The sequence below is a fragment of the Gambusia affinis genome, linkage group LG23 (assembly GCF_019740435.1).
Source record: "Gambusia affinis linkage group LG23, SWU_Gaff_1.0, whole genome shotgun sequence".
NCBI classification, from domain to species: domain Eukaryota; kingdom Metazoa; phylum Chordata; class Actinopteri; order Cyprinodontiformes; family Poeciliidae; genus Gambusia; species Gambusia affinis.
Genome location: NC_057890.1, coordinates 10793428 through 10811773, shown reverse-complemented (window position 1 = coordinate 10811773; position 18346 = coordinate 10793428). Strand labels below are relative to the sequence as shown.

The window sequence follows — 18346 nt, the reverse complement described above, 5'->3', positions numbered from 1 at the left end:
TTTCAAACTTTAGGTTTGGTAATAGTTTCTAATCCTCCAACTGACAATTGACCTTTGTGACAGAGTGATCACATCACCCAATCAACAGAGGTTCTTAACACCTGCCTACCAGAACGCCTAGTGTGACATGTGGAAGGAAAAGCAAAACAGCTGTAGGAAATGCAATTTATTTGCAATTTTTTAATAACATCATTCCTCAGATAAAAATGCAATGTTACAGGAATATACATCAGATATTAATTTAAAACTTGCTTCAAGGGACCATACAGTCTAAATATACTTTTTCCTTTTTTATTTACTGGTAGCGTGCGTTATAAGCAAGACAGACTCTGTCACCAATGACAGACTGACAAGTTACAGATACAAACTGTACATAACGTATTTACAAATCAACTTTTTTTTGTGTATTTTTTTGTACTTTAATTTTTATGGAAAATAGGAGTAGAAAAAGTGATTGAATTAATATTCTGATTTATTTAATTTGTATTCTTTCCCTTTCTAATACCTAAATTAAATTGACAGAATAAAAAAAAAGAATTTTATCTTTAGAAAAAAAGAAAGAGAAGAAGAAAATAAGGGTGTGTAAACTAAGACACCATGCAGTCATCGCTAAGAGACCAAATGACAATGTAAGGAAACTAAAATATGTTGGGCCTGTCACTTTGCAAAATTGGTATCAGTGAAATCCCACCTGCTGTGGAGGGGGAGTGGCTTATGTTTAAGAACTACAAAAATGGCCACCTGCCTCCAAAGCTACCAAGCACAATAACATACTCTAATTCATTATTTAGACCATAAATAGTGCTGTTAATGTCACATTTAACAGTAGTGCCTTTAGTAACATTACAACAAATTGGTCTTGGTGTGATCACCTGCTTCCGAAGGAAAATTGAGTGATGAGAAACATCTTTCAGATGAATAAAAACAAACTGCTCAGTCCTATCAGTAATGGCCCTTTAACACTTTGCATGAGTAGCAACTGAAGACACAAATAGGACCATAAGACACTGCTGATGACAGGAGAGCAGACCCACACACCTCAGGCATTCACTTGGATGATGAAGGAATGAAAAAGAGCTTTCCTTAACCTTTACCTTATATGGAGCTGTGGATCTCCTGCCGCTATCGATGACTAGATGAAAACACTGATAGAAGCTGCATCACACAGACACAAGGCCTATATGCACCTAACTCTTTGTGCTCTAAAAAGAGAAACCTGCAGAGACCTAAGTGACATGTGGGTGGCTAAGACAATTGGCTATGAAATACTGTCCTTTCACTCCATTGTCTCACCCTAAACATTTCCAGTAAGATCATCACTGTCTCCTACATTCAAGGGATCCTTGTGTGGATTTTCAAAATTATTTTTAGTGCAACATAAAGTAGCTCTTGTGTGTAAAATCAGCAGTAAGAGACAAAATGAAAGCAGAAACATTCAACTCTAATGAGGATGAGAACTGCTGCTGCTTTGCAAAGCTGCTCCTATATGCCTCAGGGTTCTAATACACCGATTTGCATTACACAGACATTGTATTTTATTCAGTAATAAATGAAAGAGGGTTTGGCTGTAATTCCTTTTTTTCTTAAAAAAAAAAAAAAAAAAGCAATATTTGTGCCACATTAGTGGAGATTCCAAGATTTTGGGGTTTACTCTGTTTGCATAACTATAAAAAAATACAAACAAATCAAAGGAAGAAGCACAAGGCTTTTCAACGACCTATTAAAACAGTCATCCTGTTGACATAAAGGTGCTGATGTATGTGCTGCTACACAATGAGTGATTTATACATAGTTATTCTGCATGCTGATTAAATCCTACAGTACAAGCAAATCGCTTCTGTTGCCTCCAGAAAAAAAGGATGCAGGCAGCTCATCACCACCAACCTTTGATATGCTCAGTAAAGAAGTACCACACTGGCAAAACAGACAAAAAACCAAAAACAATAAACCAAAGCATATTTTACAGATTGCAAATTAATTGTTTGTAAGTGTTAGTCTTGCATACCTTCCATACATCATCCCAATACAGTTTCTGCAGAATCTCGCACTGCTCTCAGCTATACTTCTATTTTATCAATAAACACAAAATTAAGATTCCATTTTTTTTTTTTTCGCACAAGCAACAACAATAACAAGATATCTTTGCAAAAAGTAAACTTATTAGTGTCAATTTAATAGAAGCATCTTGTTTATAATAAAACCAGGAACACTGCTGCCCTCTTGGTCAAAAATAGAAAAAAGCCTGCGTCTGCACAATTCCAAAACTCTCACAACATGGGAACTGAAAACCTGATGTTTTTATTATTATTATTATTATTTAAACATCAAAATCATACAACAGAATCAAACATCCTGCATCAGGATGTCATTTTACATTTTGTAATTTTGATATCTTTCTATAATTTTAATATCTAAAATACATCAGTTTCATTAAAATCGCTCATATATATATGTATATATATTAATATATCCCATATTGTACTTTCTGCCCTTTTTCTGTCTGCTTTATCAATGTAATCAAAATAATATCTGTATAGCAAACACAGAGATGTTTCTTTTTGGCCTCCAAAAACAGAAGAATCAGCGTTTTTAATTAGATTTTTTTTCCATCAACAGACTATGCTAACTTTACCTAGAAAAGATAATAAAATTTCTATTCAAAATAGCAATCTTAAAATATTTTGTCATGATTTTACCATGAACAACTAAGACTTTGATTTACAAGAAAAATATAAAGCACTTCAGTTGCAACAATGGTAGATCCACATTAAGGAAATGTGAGGAAAATTCTCTCCCGGCCTCATGCTTGCAAAAATGGAAAACTCTTAATACTTTAAGATTGTATGTGGTTTAAAATAATATACAGCAGCTTCCCTCTATCATCATTCAAACCCTCATCACATATTTCTGTCACAGAAGCATAACTAATTTAGATCACCTTAGCCAAAAGAAAATCTGCTCAAACTTCATTCTTAGGATCAACCCAATATGTTCTTTAAAAACATGAAATATTCTTTTAAAATCTTTAACATAAGACCATTTATTCTGATTCTACGTCTGGAACCTGTAGTGTGAAAAGCAGCAGTAGCATCATATCGGCGTGAAGCTAAAATCAACTAGCCAGACGTTAACCAAATTGTATGTTGCGTTCTAGCCTGCAAAAAATGCAGATAAAAATCTATACAGACGTAGTTCAAGTCCTCCAAATTCATCTAGGAAGATAAGCATAGAAGCTACACAATTATGGTTATTCACAATATATGGAAATCTAGTCCTTAAGAGGTTGATTATTTATTTATTTTTTGGCTTGTTGCTAGGATAATGCGTGTTTTGCTGATGTAGGACTAATTCCAGAGCGACGCGTCTCTCAGTGCTACAGTTGGGGTTTATGAGCAGACCTTGACCTGTGTTGACGGGTTGCTGGTAGGTTGACGTGTCGAAGACAAATGCAAGCAAAACATGTTAGATTTCAGGTCCATGAATACCGTGATGTTTAACATTTAAACAAAGGGCCTCCTTTTTTTTTTTTTCTTTTTTTTTTTTAACCGAAGTTGTAACGCTAATGGTGATCAGATATCCACTGTTTTCACTTAGTCTTTTTCTAAACCAACAATTCGCTGTACTTGTAGGACTGAAAAATCCGAAATGCAGCAGAATGATTCAAATGGTTACCAACATCCTCAGATTACTTTGTGTATAAATTACACAAAAGTAGTTGCAAAATTTCAGGAATTTTCAAAGTTGGAAACTCTCCATGGAAATTAACAAGAATTTGTAGGAGTGAACGTAAAGTTTAGAAAACAACACTGCCTTTTAACAAGAAAATTTGTTTGGAAAACCCTGGACCATTATGGATAATTGATTTGAACTGAATTAAGGTCACATGTTTGACCAAAGAGCACCAGAAGATTAAAGATTAAAGACATACATTTGATTCCTTGTACAGTGAACCCTCGCTATATTGCGGTTCACCTTTCGCGGTCTTGCTGCTTCGCGGATTTGCATTGTGTTCAGCATTCTGATTGGCTAAACAGTCTCTCCGCTGCTTCTCCACCTGTGTGTGTCAATAATGTTGTGGTTTAATATGTACACGTACGTAAAAACAGCTTGCCAAATTTAACATAATCGATGGTGGCATGTCGGTTTATAAGAACCCTTTTGCCCAGAAGAAAAAAGAGCGACAACAGCTACTGATAACTGTTCTTCTCCCAAACAAACACACCTGCACCGCGGGCTTTAGAAGACAAAAACGCGACAGAGCGGAGTCAGGATGAGAGGTGAAATACAGGTGAATCACTATTTGTCCAACTGCACTTTGTATTATTTTTCATAATCATATTTTTCCCGTTCTAATCCAATGACTCGGGTTGCGGTGGGGCGATGCAATTTGAAGCCTTCACTTCGTATTGATGATTAAAATTATTATTTTTCAGTATAGTAGTTATTTGTAAAAAAACCAAAAACATTTGCACAGTACTTTTATTTGTTAAAAATGCTTGGCCTTGTAAAAAAATTTTTGTTCTTTGATTTAAATGTATTATGGAGTATGTCATCATATAATAATTGTTAAAAAAAATAAAAGTTCCTACTTCGCGGATTTCGCTTATCGCAGGTTCTTTTAGGAACGTAACCCCCGCGAAAAACGAGGGATCACTGTACTACTTAAAATTTTGGTGGAATTTTTGAATAAATTTAAGGTCGAGTGTTATTGTTTAACTAACATGTTTTATGTATGTCTACTATGGAAAATATTTTTACTAATGTCCATAATTTCCTTTTTATTAGCGTCAATTCCCATGAAAACCTTCCAATAAGCAATATTTAAAAAATTTCCAGAAATGTTGCAAACAATTTTGTTTCTCTTTGCAAGCATTTCATGTGCAACAATGAATGATGTTATATTTTTCTTCAGAAGACCATATTATTTCAGGTTTTACTTTTGGCTAAAAACACAGTCAACGTATTGGGAGTGCCACCTATTATTAGGCCCACATAAGACATCCAATCCAAATACATTCTCATATAGGTCCCCTTCCTGCTCCTTATTTTGACATTCTTGTGATTAAATATTTATATTTGTATACATTTTTGCTATATATATAGTATATAAAAATATACAATCTTTAGCTAGTGGTGAGACAAAAGATATAATCCGCTATATAAGACCAATAATTTGTACCTCTAAAGAGAGAGAGCCTCATGCATGTGAATGTTATTTTTATATATAATCCACCATGTAAGAACTTAAGCCACCCAAAAAGTTCAAAATATCATTCCCTCAAATACTTTCCAAAATAGCCTTTCCATTGTCATCAACTGCCAGATTGTCATCATTCTGCCAAAAGTGGGATAGGGGGAAAAACAAGCATTTATCAATTTTTGCTTTCACTTCTGTATATTATTTCACTTTGACCTGCAGAGGGAGTAATTTTCATCAAAGCATGGACTGAGTAAATTACACTGACAGACTGCTACTCCAAATGTACATAAAGACAACAGGGATTCATGAAACGCAGGAGTAGGAACGGTTTTAGCAATGTAATGGATCCATAGTTTTCATTTGGTGGATGGAACCAGCACAAAAAACAAAAACAAATTGCAATGCTTTTGATTCATATGTGTAGTAATCATGGAAATTTGTCATATTCGCCACTTAACATAATCACCGTTGGCCTGGTAAGAAAATACATTTATGAAGAAAATATTAACTTTTTGGTCCTTTTAATAGAAACAGTTGCCACTGGTTCATCTTCTACAGGTTTGTGGAGCAAATTATTAAAGAAAAGCAAAATAAAACTCGTGTTAGAAAAGCCTGTTTAGGCTTGGGAGCTAATGTATTCTGCGTACTAATGTTTTAGTATCTCTCGGTATCTCAGGGTATCAGAAAGTATAAAACAAGCCACATAAGACACAAGATATGCAAAATCATCTTCCAGTCATCTCTCTGCCACAAGTCCAATGTTGTAATGTGCACTATAGGTAGAAAACGCTACTGTTTGTCAAGGTGATATGATACGTAATGAGTATGAAACGACTAATCAACATGCAGACTTCATTCGATGCCGATGAATCTGAAGAAAAGAGCTTAACTCATTCAGAAATGCACCTAAAAAGCAAAACAGACAAATCCAGAAAGGGGTCGAGACAGGAACATGAAGCGAGCTGCGTTTTTCTGCTTATCGAAAAAAACAAAGAATATTTTTTTCACTGTGACTCGGCTGTAACTAGATTGTTATTCAGCAGCAAGAAAAACACTTGTTGCTGGTCAGATTCAACCAAGACTCTAGTGCGACAAAAGACAGATAAATACAACTTAACTATACTGCACTGTAATGTACCTGATTTCAAGTATTTTAGGTCTTTTGTAAAGTGGAAACCACTGAGTTAATGAGAAAATGACACATCTTGAAGCAAATTTTTGATTTTTTTTTTTTGTAGACTTTCACACACACGTTTACTTCAGGATCTTTGTACACAGTCATTGTTATTGCATTGTTTTTGCATATCTTGTGGATTGCAGGTTCCCACCTGCTTATATCATTACGGCAACACCTCAACGGTCATGCTAACGGCAATGCTGCTGACTTCACACGGGGACACCACAAGGCTCTGAATCTCTCATACTGGCAAAAGAAAGACACAAAGCAAGTCTGGTGGGGCACTTCTGATATGCGCATACTGCTTTGTGCATATGTCAGGATAAAAGAAGTGAACATGTTTCACCTTAAATAAATTACAGTATATATAACATCTGTCATTGAGACAGTCCCCATATCTGTCAGTAGATGAGTATAAATATTTAAGAGTAGCGTCTTCCAAACTATTTAAACAACAAAAAAACAGAAACCAAGCAATGATAGACAGTGCTTATTTGATCTGAATTTAAATGCTGCTCAGGGTTCAAACAAACCATATCTCTCCACCTTAGACATTCGGGTGAAACAGCTTACAACATAAATGAGCAAATGGCCAAGAAATTGACTTTCCGGTTTGGGTTTCCAGATGGGTTCAGATTAACTGTAAGAAATGCTAAGGTAATCTTAATGAAGCCGCAGGCTCCTATGGAAGTTTGGGAAGGGTAAGGTGAGGACCCAGACTTCAGGGTATGATCAAAAACACAAGACGGTAACAGCACTGCAGCTATAAACCCACTCAACATTCACATTTAGATTGCATAATAATGACAGAAGTCTGTTACTGGCACAGGATGCAGTGTATGGCAGTGTGTTTATGCATACTCTCCACTGCCACAAACCTGCTCTGTTTCACATGTAGAGCACGACAGTGATGGGACTCCAAAAAAAACCAACCCATTTTGGGCCTATGCGATGTATGATGGTGTTTCTGTGTGAGCTGTTATTTATTTCAGTTTTATTTATAAAAATGGGACATCGGATGACAAAAGCTTTTCCAACCTGTTGGAATTTAGTTAAAATTACTGTTGTCAGTAATGGCTTAAAAATATATACCACTTTGGTTCAGCTTTAGCTGTTTCAATCAAATATTTTGATGTATTTACATCAGAGTTAAATTTTAGCAATTTTACTTAATTTTCTTTGCATTAAGATGCTTGTCTAAATTGTTTGTTTTAAAAAAAATCCTCCAAAGTTCCTCAAAAAGCTGCATCTCGGATCAAAACATGCTATGACCTTGTCTCAAGTAGGTCCACTTTATAATTAAGTAATAAATGTAAATTTATTCTAAAAAAAAAAATTAACCTGCTATTTAGTTGGAGACAAAAAAATCTTACAGCCATTCTCCCTTCAAGGCGACCAAATAATTTTTCCAGATGCACAATCATACATGACAAATGAGTCTAGCTTGTATTACAATTTATCCAGCAACCAATCTAACCAGTGAATGAAATCACTCTGAAAATCCATGTTTCTCGATTGTGTGTTGGGAATAAAATATTTTTGTGATAGGAGTCTCAAAGAGGTTTTATTAAAAGTCTTGCAGCAACTGGACAACAGCCCTAATTATTCATGGACGTGTTACTGTGGCAGTAAAAATTTAAACTTTTCTGTTGTTATGAATAAGGACAATTGCCACTGTAGTAATAAGGGATGTCCCAAGTCTGAACACTGAACTCAACTCCTGAGACCAAAAATAGTGGTTGATTTTAGGTGTCCTACGCAGTGGAACAACTTCTTATGCAAGTTACGTTCAAAGACGATGAGCTGGAACCATACTGGAATATTCTATGAGCCATATTATAAACAACTTTTAACAAAACAGAGAGTAAACCTGCTAGCATTTGCTTAGCACTACAGCAAACTACTCTGCATGAAAACATAAGCGTTAGCAACATGTGAGCTTGTTGAAGGCTATCAATATTTGCCAAGTCAGATATTTGTTAAACATTGGATGATCCTGCAGAAACTCCTTTAGTGAGGAAATATCTAACGTTATGTCCAGAGTGTTATTGGTAAGGCGTATAAAGTTGCCACACGTCCCCGAAAATATTGAATCATAGGTGAATTAATAATTGATAATGGATTTCTCCCGTTTTATATTGATACAAGACAGGGTTTTGACAAGTATTTGTTTTCTTTGAGATTTATTCTGCTTTTGGCTATTTGCCAAACCTAAATATTTCAGACAACCAAAGACTTTTTAATATCAGTAAAAAAGATTACCTGAGTGAATACAAAATGCAGTTTTCAAATGATAATTTCTTTTGCCACTCCTGGGAAGATTTATCACTATCACTGTCCTCTGTTTTCTGTATTTGTGGACTCTGTGGCCCCCAGTGGTTTGCTGGAGTCGGGAAATTACTGTAACCCTCTTTAGGCTGTATTGAGATGTCACTGACTTTTTCTCTTCTGTTCTTGATTTTTTTTTTTTTTTTTTTTTAGACTTGGACTTTAGCCTACTTTGTGTCATCAGACAGGTTCCACTTAAGTGATTTTTAAATGTAATTGTGCTGGGAAAATAGCACTGAAAAAGGCGATTTATCATAGTTAATTAATGATTTATTCATGACGATTATAATAAAGTGCCAATTTGAAAATATTTATATTAGTTTTCAGGCATATACATGGTATCAATCTTGATGAACTTATGAACTTTCATTCTGTATTGGCTAAATCATTTGACAATATTCTTGTATTGTTTGAATTGTTTACTGGAGGCAAATACTTCTAATTAAAACATCCCTATGTGAAAGGCTTCCTAACCTCTGGTCAAATACTATATACTTCCTGATCAGCAGTTTTATCTGCCTCACCCCAACCTGTATCCAAATGGGGCAGTAAAGAAAAGCTATGCAATGACTAGAGCTCAAAATGACACTTTTCTCTCTGCCACTTGGCTAAGAAAAATAAAAACCGTGCTAAAGTAACCACAAAGCTTTGGAAGTATGCCTGTCCACGTTAACCCTGTGTTAAGGAGGCCCATTTCTACACAGACACACCCTCACACACATAACATACTTGTAATGCTACCTTAATTTACTGTATAGGCTTAAAATCAGCTTTTTATAGTACACAAGAAACCACACACACACACACACATTCCCACAGATTTTCTCTTCTGGAAAAAAATAAATAAATAAATAGAATCTGTAAAAGGTGCATACAGATAGAGAGAAAGACCCTCCCACACACACACTCCATCTCACACACTCATAAGTTGTACTAAAATGCAGACACGCATATGCACACACATTTATAGGTACACTCGCCCGCACACACTACGCCCTGCTTCGATACTTAAAACCTCTAAAAATTTTTCCTAAAAATAAACCGAGCAAAAATACATTTATAAGACCAGCACCCCGATTGTGCAAACAAATCAAAGATAAATTAAAACAATAACGTCATGAATATAAAACAAAATATTGTCATGGCTAGCCAGTTTTGCACAATATTGAACTGTTAAATACATAGTGGGCACGGTCTGTAGAAAGAGTGTGTGGCAGCAAATCCGACAGGATTCCAAGCTGACAGGAAGAGGAGGTGCCCCAGAGAAGGAAATGAAGTTGATTGACGGCATTTCTGCTGCAGAACACCCCCACCCCTTGACCAGAGTGTTCTTTTTATTTCTTCCTTTCAATTGGTCACTCCCATTCTTCCCTCCACTTTACCATCTGGGTAGCACTGCATGACAAATATTCGCCTCCTCAAGTGCTGAAAAAAGCACACAAATCCAACTATAAGGGGTGAGTGGTTGTAAGATAGCAAAGGAGAGGGAGGAAGGATAGGATAGAGAAAGGAGTGAGGAACAGTGAGGTATGAGGCAGAGAAGGGGGGAGAGGGGAGCTTTCTGCCTCTGCTAATCCACCAGTTGCTCCTCTAGTTTCCTGTTTGGTGGAGCCAAACAAGGAAAGGGTGGATGTGGTGGAGCCACGTCGAAGTGAGTTGGTCTCATGCTGGAGTCCAGTTGAGAAAACCAGCTGAGAAAAAAAGAGCCAGCTATCTCCCTGTTGGCCAGGAAGTTTCCCCCCTTCCTGTTACAGCCCTGTTGTGGCTGCTAAATCATTCCTCCAATCCTCCCTCCCACACCTGGCTGGGAGCAGCGTGTCCCCTAAATCCACTCTCGGGCTGGCAGGACTGTGCTCCAGGTTCCTGTAGCTTTGGAAGAGGAGGAGATACCGGATTTAAATGGGGCATTCTTGTCCCCGTTTACACAATACAGCGCTTCATCATCGTTAAACGAAGAACTAGTTGACCTTTGACCACAGGTGGGGCTGTGGTCAGATGGTATTCTTCAAGTGACCCTCCATGAGCTGGTCTCTTGTCCTCTACCTGGCGTCATGGCGGCCAGTCAGACAACAATAACACACCACTAAATTAGGCATAGGAAATGAAAACATTAACATACAGTCCATAAAAGGACTTCCTGCTTCTTTGTTTGATCTTTCTTCCATTCAGTCTGTCCTTTGTCTTTTTTTTTTGCTTGTCTCCATTTTCCTGCTCATCCCAGGTTGAGGACATGATAAAACTGTGAGGCACTTTAGAGCCACACTCTGACACGTGTGGTGAACACACACATACGAGTACAAATAGAGAAAAACACACACACAGACACACAGAAGCACACACTCAGATAGTATATAGTCTGATATACTTTACTGCAGACACACATACTAACTCAATTAAACCCGACAAAGTCTTGTGTTAAAGGTGCATCGCTGGCCGCCATTGTCCAGAGTGACAGAGTGAACCAACCAGCCGCCGCACTGTTCACCAGCACTGACAAACCTCAGCCTGTTATGGGCCAGTTTGCTGATCTAAGCTGCCGAGGCGGCACCTACAAGCTCGTCACACACTCCAAATCCTCATCCTCCAAAAGCCTGCTGTTCTTCTGCCGTGCTCCTGCGACTACAGCTGAACTTCTGTGGGGCCTCTCTTCCCTCACATTTGCCTCTTCCTCCTCCTCTTCTCGCCCTCCCCCTCTAGCTAGCAGTTCCTGTCGCTCCTCTATAGAGGATGGACCGTGGATGTAGCCCCGGCCCCCTCCAGCCTCTGCCCCCGCATCGCTGGGACTCAGGCTGGCGACTCGGTCCCTGTGCGTTGCTGCTGCTGCTGCATTGTGGCAGGGGAGGCTCCCGTTCGGGCTGAGCTGAGAGGTGGAAGAGATGCTTGATGTGGGGTCTGTGGCGGTGTTGCCGTTGAGAATGTTGCTGGCTGCGTGCTCCATCTCCTCAATGGTCATGTCGCAGGCATCAGCTAACTCGGCTTTGGTTGCCTCAATGAAAGAAGGGTCCTGGGCAAAATGACCCAAACCTTCTGATATAAGAACCTTTGAAACAAAAAGCATAAGGAAGAAAAAAGGAGTAAGCAGAGAGAGGAGTTAGTGCCTTGCTAAAGCTTTTGAAAATGATGTTTACGTTATAACCACGAGTATATTTTAATCGGATTTTGTCTGATGGGCAAACATGAAGTCATGCATAATTAAGAATGAAAATAAACAGCATTTAAATAGTATGCATTCTTTTTAGCTGCCCTGAGTCAATAGTTTGTAGAGCCACCTAATGCTGCAATTAACACTATAAGTGTTTTGAGAGTTAAGATTTTTCTCATTCGTCTTTAGTTTGGTCTTTGGGCAATGGCTTTGTCTGTTCTACCTCAAATTTGCCTTGTAGTTTGCTCCATACCTCCATACCTCCCACTGTATTAAAAAACCTCAGAAGCTTTTTTTTTACCCTCTCTGGTGGGATCACACTGACCCTTCATACACTTTTATGAGGTTTTGTGGGATTTCGGGAATTTGGGAACTGAAGATCTGACTTCATACTGTCTTTGGCTTATATGAATAATACCTTTTCAGTGAAAAATCTAACATTTGTACTGCAGACTCATAGCAAGTAATAATTTAAAGATCACACAGAAATGCAGGATTTGACAGCTTTTAGTTATTGTCATAAAATTTTCAGCAAACTGATTTTTCTGATGGTTCACTAGACTACTAATTAGATGACTGCTGAAGATAGTTGCATAGTTTTTCATTTGAAACCATCACAGTAAATGGTACTGAATACAAATGCACACAGAACTGTTCAGACATCTGTAAAAACTTTCAAAAACCATGTATCATTTTTCCACTTCAGAATTATTCACTATCTTGAGCTGGAGTGTCATATAAAGATATTTAAATACTTTCACAAAGCATTGTGACTGTTTTTCTTTCAATATGTATGCTAATAGATGTAGATGAGATGCAGTAGAGACTTACCGCTTCCACTAGACTGCCTGCACTGCCATGAGACAGCGAGCTGGGGTCCTTCCCCAAAAGCGATGGTACAGTGAGTGACACTGGCCGCGGTGCCCTTTGACTGGACACTGGCGTAGGGCTAGGACTGTCCACTGGGCTATTCCCATTACTGTCGTTGTACCTAAGCGGAAGGCATTTATTTGATTTAAAAAAACAACAGGTTCTGAATCTATGCTACCAACTGTTATTTAATATGAAACAATCTAAGTTTAGGTCTTACCAGGGCCCACAATTTACAGAAGGCAGGCTGGTATTGAGCTTTTCATGAGAGTTGGAGCCCTCTAGTCTTAGAGAAGGAACTCGCTGGTAGGAGGCATCACTGCATTGGTCTACCAACACAAAAAAAGATGAAAATAGGAAAGAAATTCACAACAAGTTCAAGGGGAACTCGCTGTGAGTAAAACATCCAAATTCTGGTTTCAATTATCTATTTTCCTTTTGTTAAATGTGGAAGCTATTTCTGTAGAAAAGGCAATTATTTTTTTCATCTTGATGACCTTTGATGTGTACCTGTGGGGTTAGCTGCAGGCGTGGAACACAGTCGGCTGAAGAGGGTAGGTGAGTGACTCCTTCTCAAAAGGGGACTCAAACCTGCCACTGCAAGAGCCTTGAAGAGAAAACAGAAGAGGGGCAAAAAGGCAATTATAATGCAAGTGCAGTTAGTAAAAATTTTTTTAATTTTTTTTCAGAATTGCAGTTTTTTGACTACAGGGTCGCTCTAAAAGGTCGTTCTATCACTAGAAAGGTAGAGGTCAGTTTCTTGAAACTTACCAGGTACTTTCCAGGGTTTCTGTGAAACTTAACAGGAATTTCTGATAAAATATTCCATGAACATTGGTGAAACTTAAATCGTACTTAGCTCATATTTTTTTCATGGACCTCAACATTTATTTTTGAAACTTTGAGACTTTTATGAAAGTTGCCTGGCATTTTCCTGGAGGATGACGAGTAACTTTTCTCAAGCGGCGCCCTGGAACTTTCGTGCAACTTGTCACATAATTCCTGGAGATACCTAGATATTTCAATGGAATTTATCATGTGTTTTCAGAAATTTAACATTTGTGGTTCTGGAAGTTAGCAGTTACTTTCCCAGATACTCAACAAAACTTGAAAAAATCTGTGAAAGTTTCATATAACTACCTGTACACTACAAAAGTTACAGAAAGTACTTGATGTTCTACAAGCATTCCAGAAAAGCTCACACTGGGTCAGTGTGACCTCGCTGGGCCGCGCACAGAGCAACAAACCCGTGAGACTTAAATGACTCCAGTTCTTAAGACTGGGGTAGGGTTAAAAGATTGCATCGGTCTGTTTTTTTCATTTAGCTAGATATAATACTTTTGAAAAATTTTGTTGACATTTACTACCTGGTGATGTACAAGATGTAAAGGTACAGCAGTCTTCTGCGAGACATCTGGCCTTGTCTGCCTCCGGAGACACTCCAGATGGAAGGAAGATCTCCGTGCTGACACACAAATCACAAAAAAAATGTAAATGTTCAAATTACAGCCTGCATATTTATACTGAAAGTTGTTGCACAAATTTCTGTACGTGAGTCTGTGAACACACCCAGGGTAGTTGGACAGAGGAAGACTCTTTGTGGAGACTGCCACCTTCCTCCTCCTTTTTGCTCCCCTACTTCTTCTGCTTCCTCCATAGGAGTGAGCTGTTTACATGTTTCATCATGACACACCAACCTAAAAAGGGTACAAATAAATACACAAGAAGAAATGAAATCAGCCATGTGTTCTGATCAGATGCAGGCTAAAGGCTAAACTGTGAGTGTTTTTCAGCAGTACATGTCAGAAGAAAGTGAGTGCTCATCGTCCTCGTACTCCCTGTTGTCACCATAACTCTCATCGTACGTCTCTTCTGTTGACCCCTCCCCTCTCTGGATGATTGGCAGACGACTGTCACTCGAGTCCGAGCTACAAATAAATCGGCCAGCGACCAAACAAGCACAGCAAACAAACACAAACAAAATTAACACAAACGCACATCACAGATGGAGGCACATTGAGAAACATATGCAAACACATAAAAAAGCAGCTGATTAGCAAAACAGCAATGAGCTTCAGAGGAGAGGGATTTTAAAACCTGGAGTGACTTGACTACTGCAAATGGAAAACGGTAGTAAGGGGAAAAACCTGCAGAGAAGCAGCTGGGATTTATGGTTGTTTTGTTGAAGCAAAAAAGTGAATAGCACTGAAGACAACACTTGGAATATGAGAAATGATAGCCAGACTGAAATTAAGACATCTTTGAAAAGCATACGAGAGAATAATGTTAAGTTGAATTTCACCGGCAAAAGCTCTGACAGCATTAATTTTACAGCAAATTAAATGGGGCCACATTGAAGAAAAAGTTTTAAAGTGGAAAATTAAATTCACTTTGACGGTATTTGAATACAAAAGTGCATGCAATGGACAAATTGAAGCAAATTTTGTTTGATCATAATGTTTTTAGAATATTGTGTGAGGACACTGAAGAGTAATCTTTTTAAATGTGTTTTTGTGATTCTTTCTTCCTGATAGTTAGTATTTGTGACTCCATCTGTGTCACCATATCCATGTTGTCCTGCTTTCCTCATGCTTAGAAAAATGCTTAATATCTTGGGTCCATAGTGTCATTCCATGTTTTTCTGATTTGGAGTTGAAAAGAAACATTAAAAGTCAATATGTCAAAGGCTGTCAGCTCTGTTTCATCACAAACAAATTGCAAGTTTTTCTTTTTTTCAAAATTAGGAAAGACTTTCAAAGATGTCTTATCAGTAGGATCCGTTTCATACTCCAGATTTCAGCTTTAAGGAAACATTCTGACATTTAAATTTCAGTCCTTTTCTTCTTCACCAGAGTGTTTGTATAAAAGCACAAATTTCCCACAACCTGCCTATGCACTTGAAGTTACTCACAGAGTCTTGAATATATTGTAAAAAATGAATTCTGAAATATGTTGTTTTCATTTCCTCTTATTTGTGCAACAAAATATAAATCTGTTCTGAAAACATTCTGGTAAAGAAAAATAAAATAAAATGTCAGCTATTTCAGGAATCCACAGCAAATTCTGGGTTAGATCGGTGTTCAAGTAAAACGTGAATAAAACCATTCAGGATGACTGATCAATTCATAATGAAGCCTGTCCTGTTGCTATGTAGATCAGTCTCTCTGAAAGCTTACATTTTGATTTATATGTGATAAATCACCAAATCTCATTTGTGGTAAAAGAAAAGGTAGTAAATAAACCTGGCTTAAGATTAAAGAACAACATGATACATATAAACCATAGTTTTCTGAAGGACTTTAATATTCTTGTTGGCTATCTGATGCTGGGCTGACTTGCCAACATATATGAATAAAGTGCTGTCTGAATATGATCATGCAATCGTTCAAATATCTAAATATAGAAAATGTGCTATCCAACTAAAATATATTTAGGTTACCAGTCAGATGGTCAAAACTTGACATACAGGTGTAGAAGGATTTTAAGGCTTGATTTTTAGACATATTTATTGAACAGCTTGTATATGTTATTGATAATACATTCCACAAAACGGATAGGTATGGAGCTCAGTGCATGGCCAAATTTTCTTAGCTAGTTGAAACCAGATATTTACATACATTGAAACTTATATTGAATCAGGCAGACATTTTTTTCTGTTTTTCTGTTTTAGGTCATGATTATGAAAACATATTACCATAAGTACAGAAAAAAAAGAGAATTAGAAGATGTTTTCATTATTTTTATACATTGACTTTGTAATGGACATTCTGCAACTTGACTTTGTTGTCCTGAAGACATTTTCAAACTAATTTGAAGGTATATTTAAGGTCATTGTCAATCAGGAGGACCAGTGTCCACCCAAGCTTTGAATTGAATGTGCATTGAGTGTGCATTTCCACCTCAACCTATTTGCTATTACGTACTCACAGATTTTTCTGTGGAATATAACCTAAAGTTATTCATGGAAAATTAGCCTATTCCTGTCTTTTTTTTCTCTTTTTTTTTTGTGCCCTAAAAAATACCTAGGTGTAATGCTACTTGACGCTTTATTGGCTGAAGTTTGCAAATTAGCCAATCCAGGAGCATCATTCCTTGGTTCTGATTGGCTGGCACAGATGTGGAACTCTGTAGATATTAGCTTCAGTAATAATGAAGATGGTTTCTGCTGTGTATGCTAATGTACATTCAGTTATAATTGCAACCTATTCTGTGGTTTTTGCTTGGCTTTAGACTATAAGCTTTAGATTATTTAGTAAGGTTTCTGTTGAGGTGAGGAAGCTAGTTATGTCTAACCCAGACCTGCTGTGATGTTCAATAAAAGAGCAGCAGCAGAAGCCCTCGACAGGAGAGGTTTGGGCATGTTGCACCAAACAGTCCATTTGTGGCTTTGGTAGCTGACTTTAAAGCTGCACTGCGAAGCCTGGTTTTTGCTGTAGCAACTACCGCATTATATGCATAGGAGCAAGTGGCATTGTTGCACCTTGACAGCTATGCTTCTTTGTAAAGCATCATGAGATTTTTTTTTTCTGTGTGCACCCGAGAAGCTTAAAGAACCCACACACATTCCCTCTCTGACCCCTGGCAACATACCGCATGAGGGTGTCATAAAACATCCTGCTTGCCAACAGAAACAAGAGAGAAGGAGAGAAAGCAGGTGATGAAGAGAAGAAAATAGTGGACTCATTTATGTCTGGAGGCAATTGTAAATTTTTAAAATGATGTTAATGCTATATTGAGGATAAACTTTAAAGGCAAGAGTATGAAAGAAATTAAAGCTCTGAGGGCAACAGTTGCGTTAAGATGCAGTTAGGTTTATAATGGGGATTTCAAGACTCACCTTTTTGGAGGGAAACACCATGCTGATCTAGGTAGTAGGATTGGTGTGAGGGGCTGGCCTGTGTGCCCATCCACCGTGCTTATGGACGGACTTGGGAATCGACTGATGCCCTGGGTCGTTACTCCAGTCATTCCAGTGTTATTGGCGTTGTTGATGTTGGCGTTTGAACCTGATGAGGAGTATGATGAAGGGGTGAACGTGGTCGAGTCCATCAGCTTCTCATTTGATGGACTTTCCCCTTCGCACGGAGAACCTTTCTGACTTATGTGCAAGGGACGTTGAGTGGTGAAGGACTGCGGAAAGGACCCACGGCCGTCAGTCTGGTTGTAGTAGTTGACGTGGTTGCCAAACAAGCCACCAGTTCGCTGTTGTGTAAAAACACAGACGACTTAGTTCTGGGTGTAGAAAAACTTCCTGGTAAAAGGTCAAAAACTCTTTCTACATTTTAGTAATGCAATGCCTTTCATAAGTAGTGATACCTCTAGCCTTTTTCACATTTTGTCATGTAACAACCACAAACTTTGTATATTGATGAGAATTTGTTTCAGAAACCAAATCAGAACGATGCATAATTGAAGTTATATATTTCTTCACCTTAGCTCCTATATTACAAATGTTTTTTGACAGAAAAAAAATCTGAAAGTCTAACATGCAATTGTATTCAGTCTAATTTACTCTGAACCTCTGAAAAGAACAAGAGAAATACTTTGCATGTATTTATATAGTTTTAAAAACGTTTTATTTATTTCCTTACATTTTACAACCTTCCACCACTTTGTGTTGGGCTATCAC

At 37.7% G+C, this 18346-nt stretch overlaps 1 protein-coding gene across 13 annotated transcripts in view; it reads right to left on the bottom strand.

The window, feature by feature from the left end:
* Window positions 1-151: 151 nt before the first annotated feature.
* The window catches only part of cacna1c (calcium channel, voltage-dependent, L type, alpha 1C subunit), a 207329-nt gene continuing 189134 nt past the window's right edge, over window positions 152-18346 (bottom strand). For 11 of the 13 annotated variants that reach the window (XM_044108842.1, XM_044108849.1, XM_044108847.1 and 8 more), the window contains 9 exons: window positions 17555-17919; window positions 17308-17331; window positions 14517-14645; window positions 14287-14414; window positions 14085-14182; window positions 13228-13324; window positions 12938-13046; window positions 12679-12838; window positions 152-11745 (listed from right to left, as the gene is read on the bottom strand). In XM_044108842.1, coding sequence (XP_043964777.1) covers window positions 11254-11745; window positions 12679-12838; window positions 12938-13046; window positions 13228-13324; window positions 14085-14182; window positions 14287-14414; window positions 14517-14645; window positions 17308-17331; window positions 17555-17919 — 1602 coding nt within the window. In that variant the 3' untranslated portion in view covers window positions 152-11253. The remainder of the gene's footprint in view (window positions 11746-12678; window positions 12839-12937; window positions 13047-13227; window positions 13325-14084; window positions 14183-14286; window positions 14415-14516; window positions 14646-17307; window positions 17332-17554; window positions 17920-18346) is intronic. The other 2 variants (XM_044108844.1, XM_044108846.1) reach the window with 1 other exon arrangement.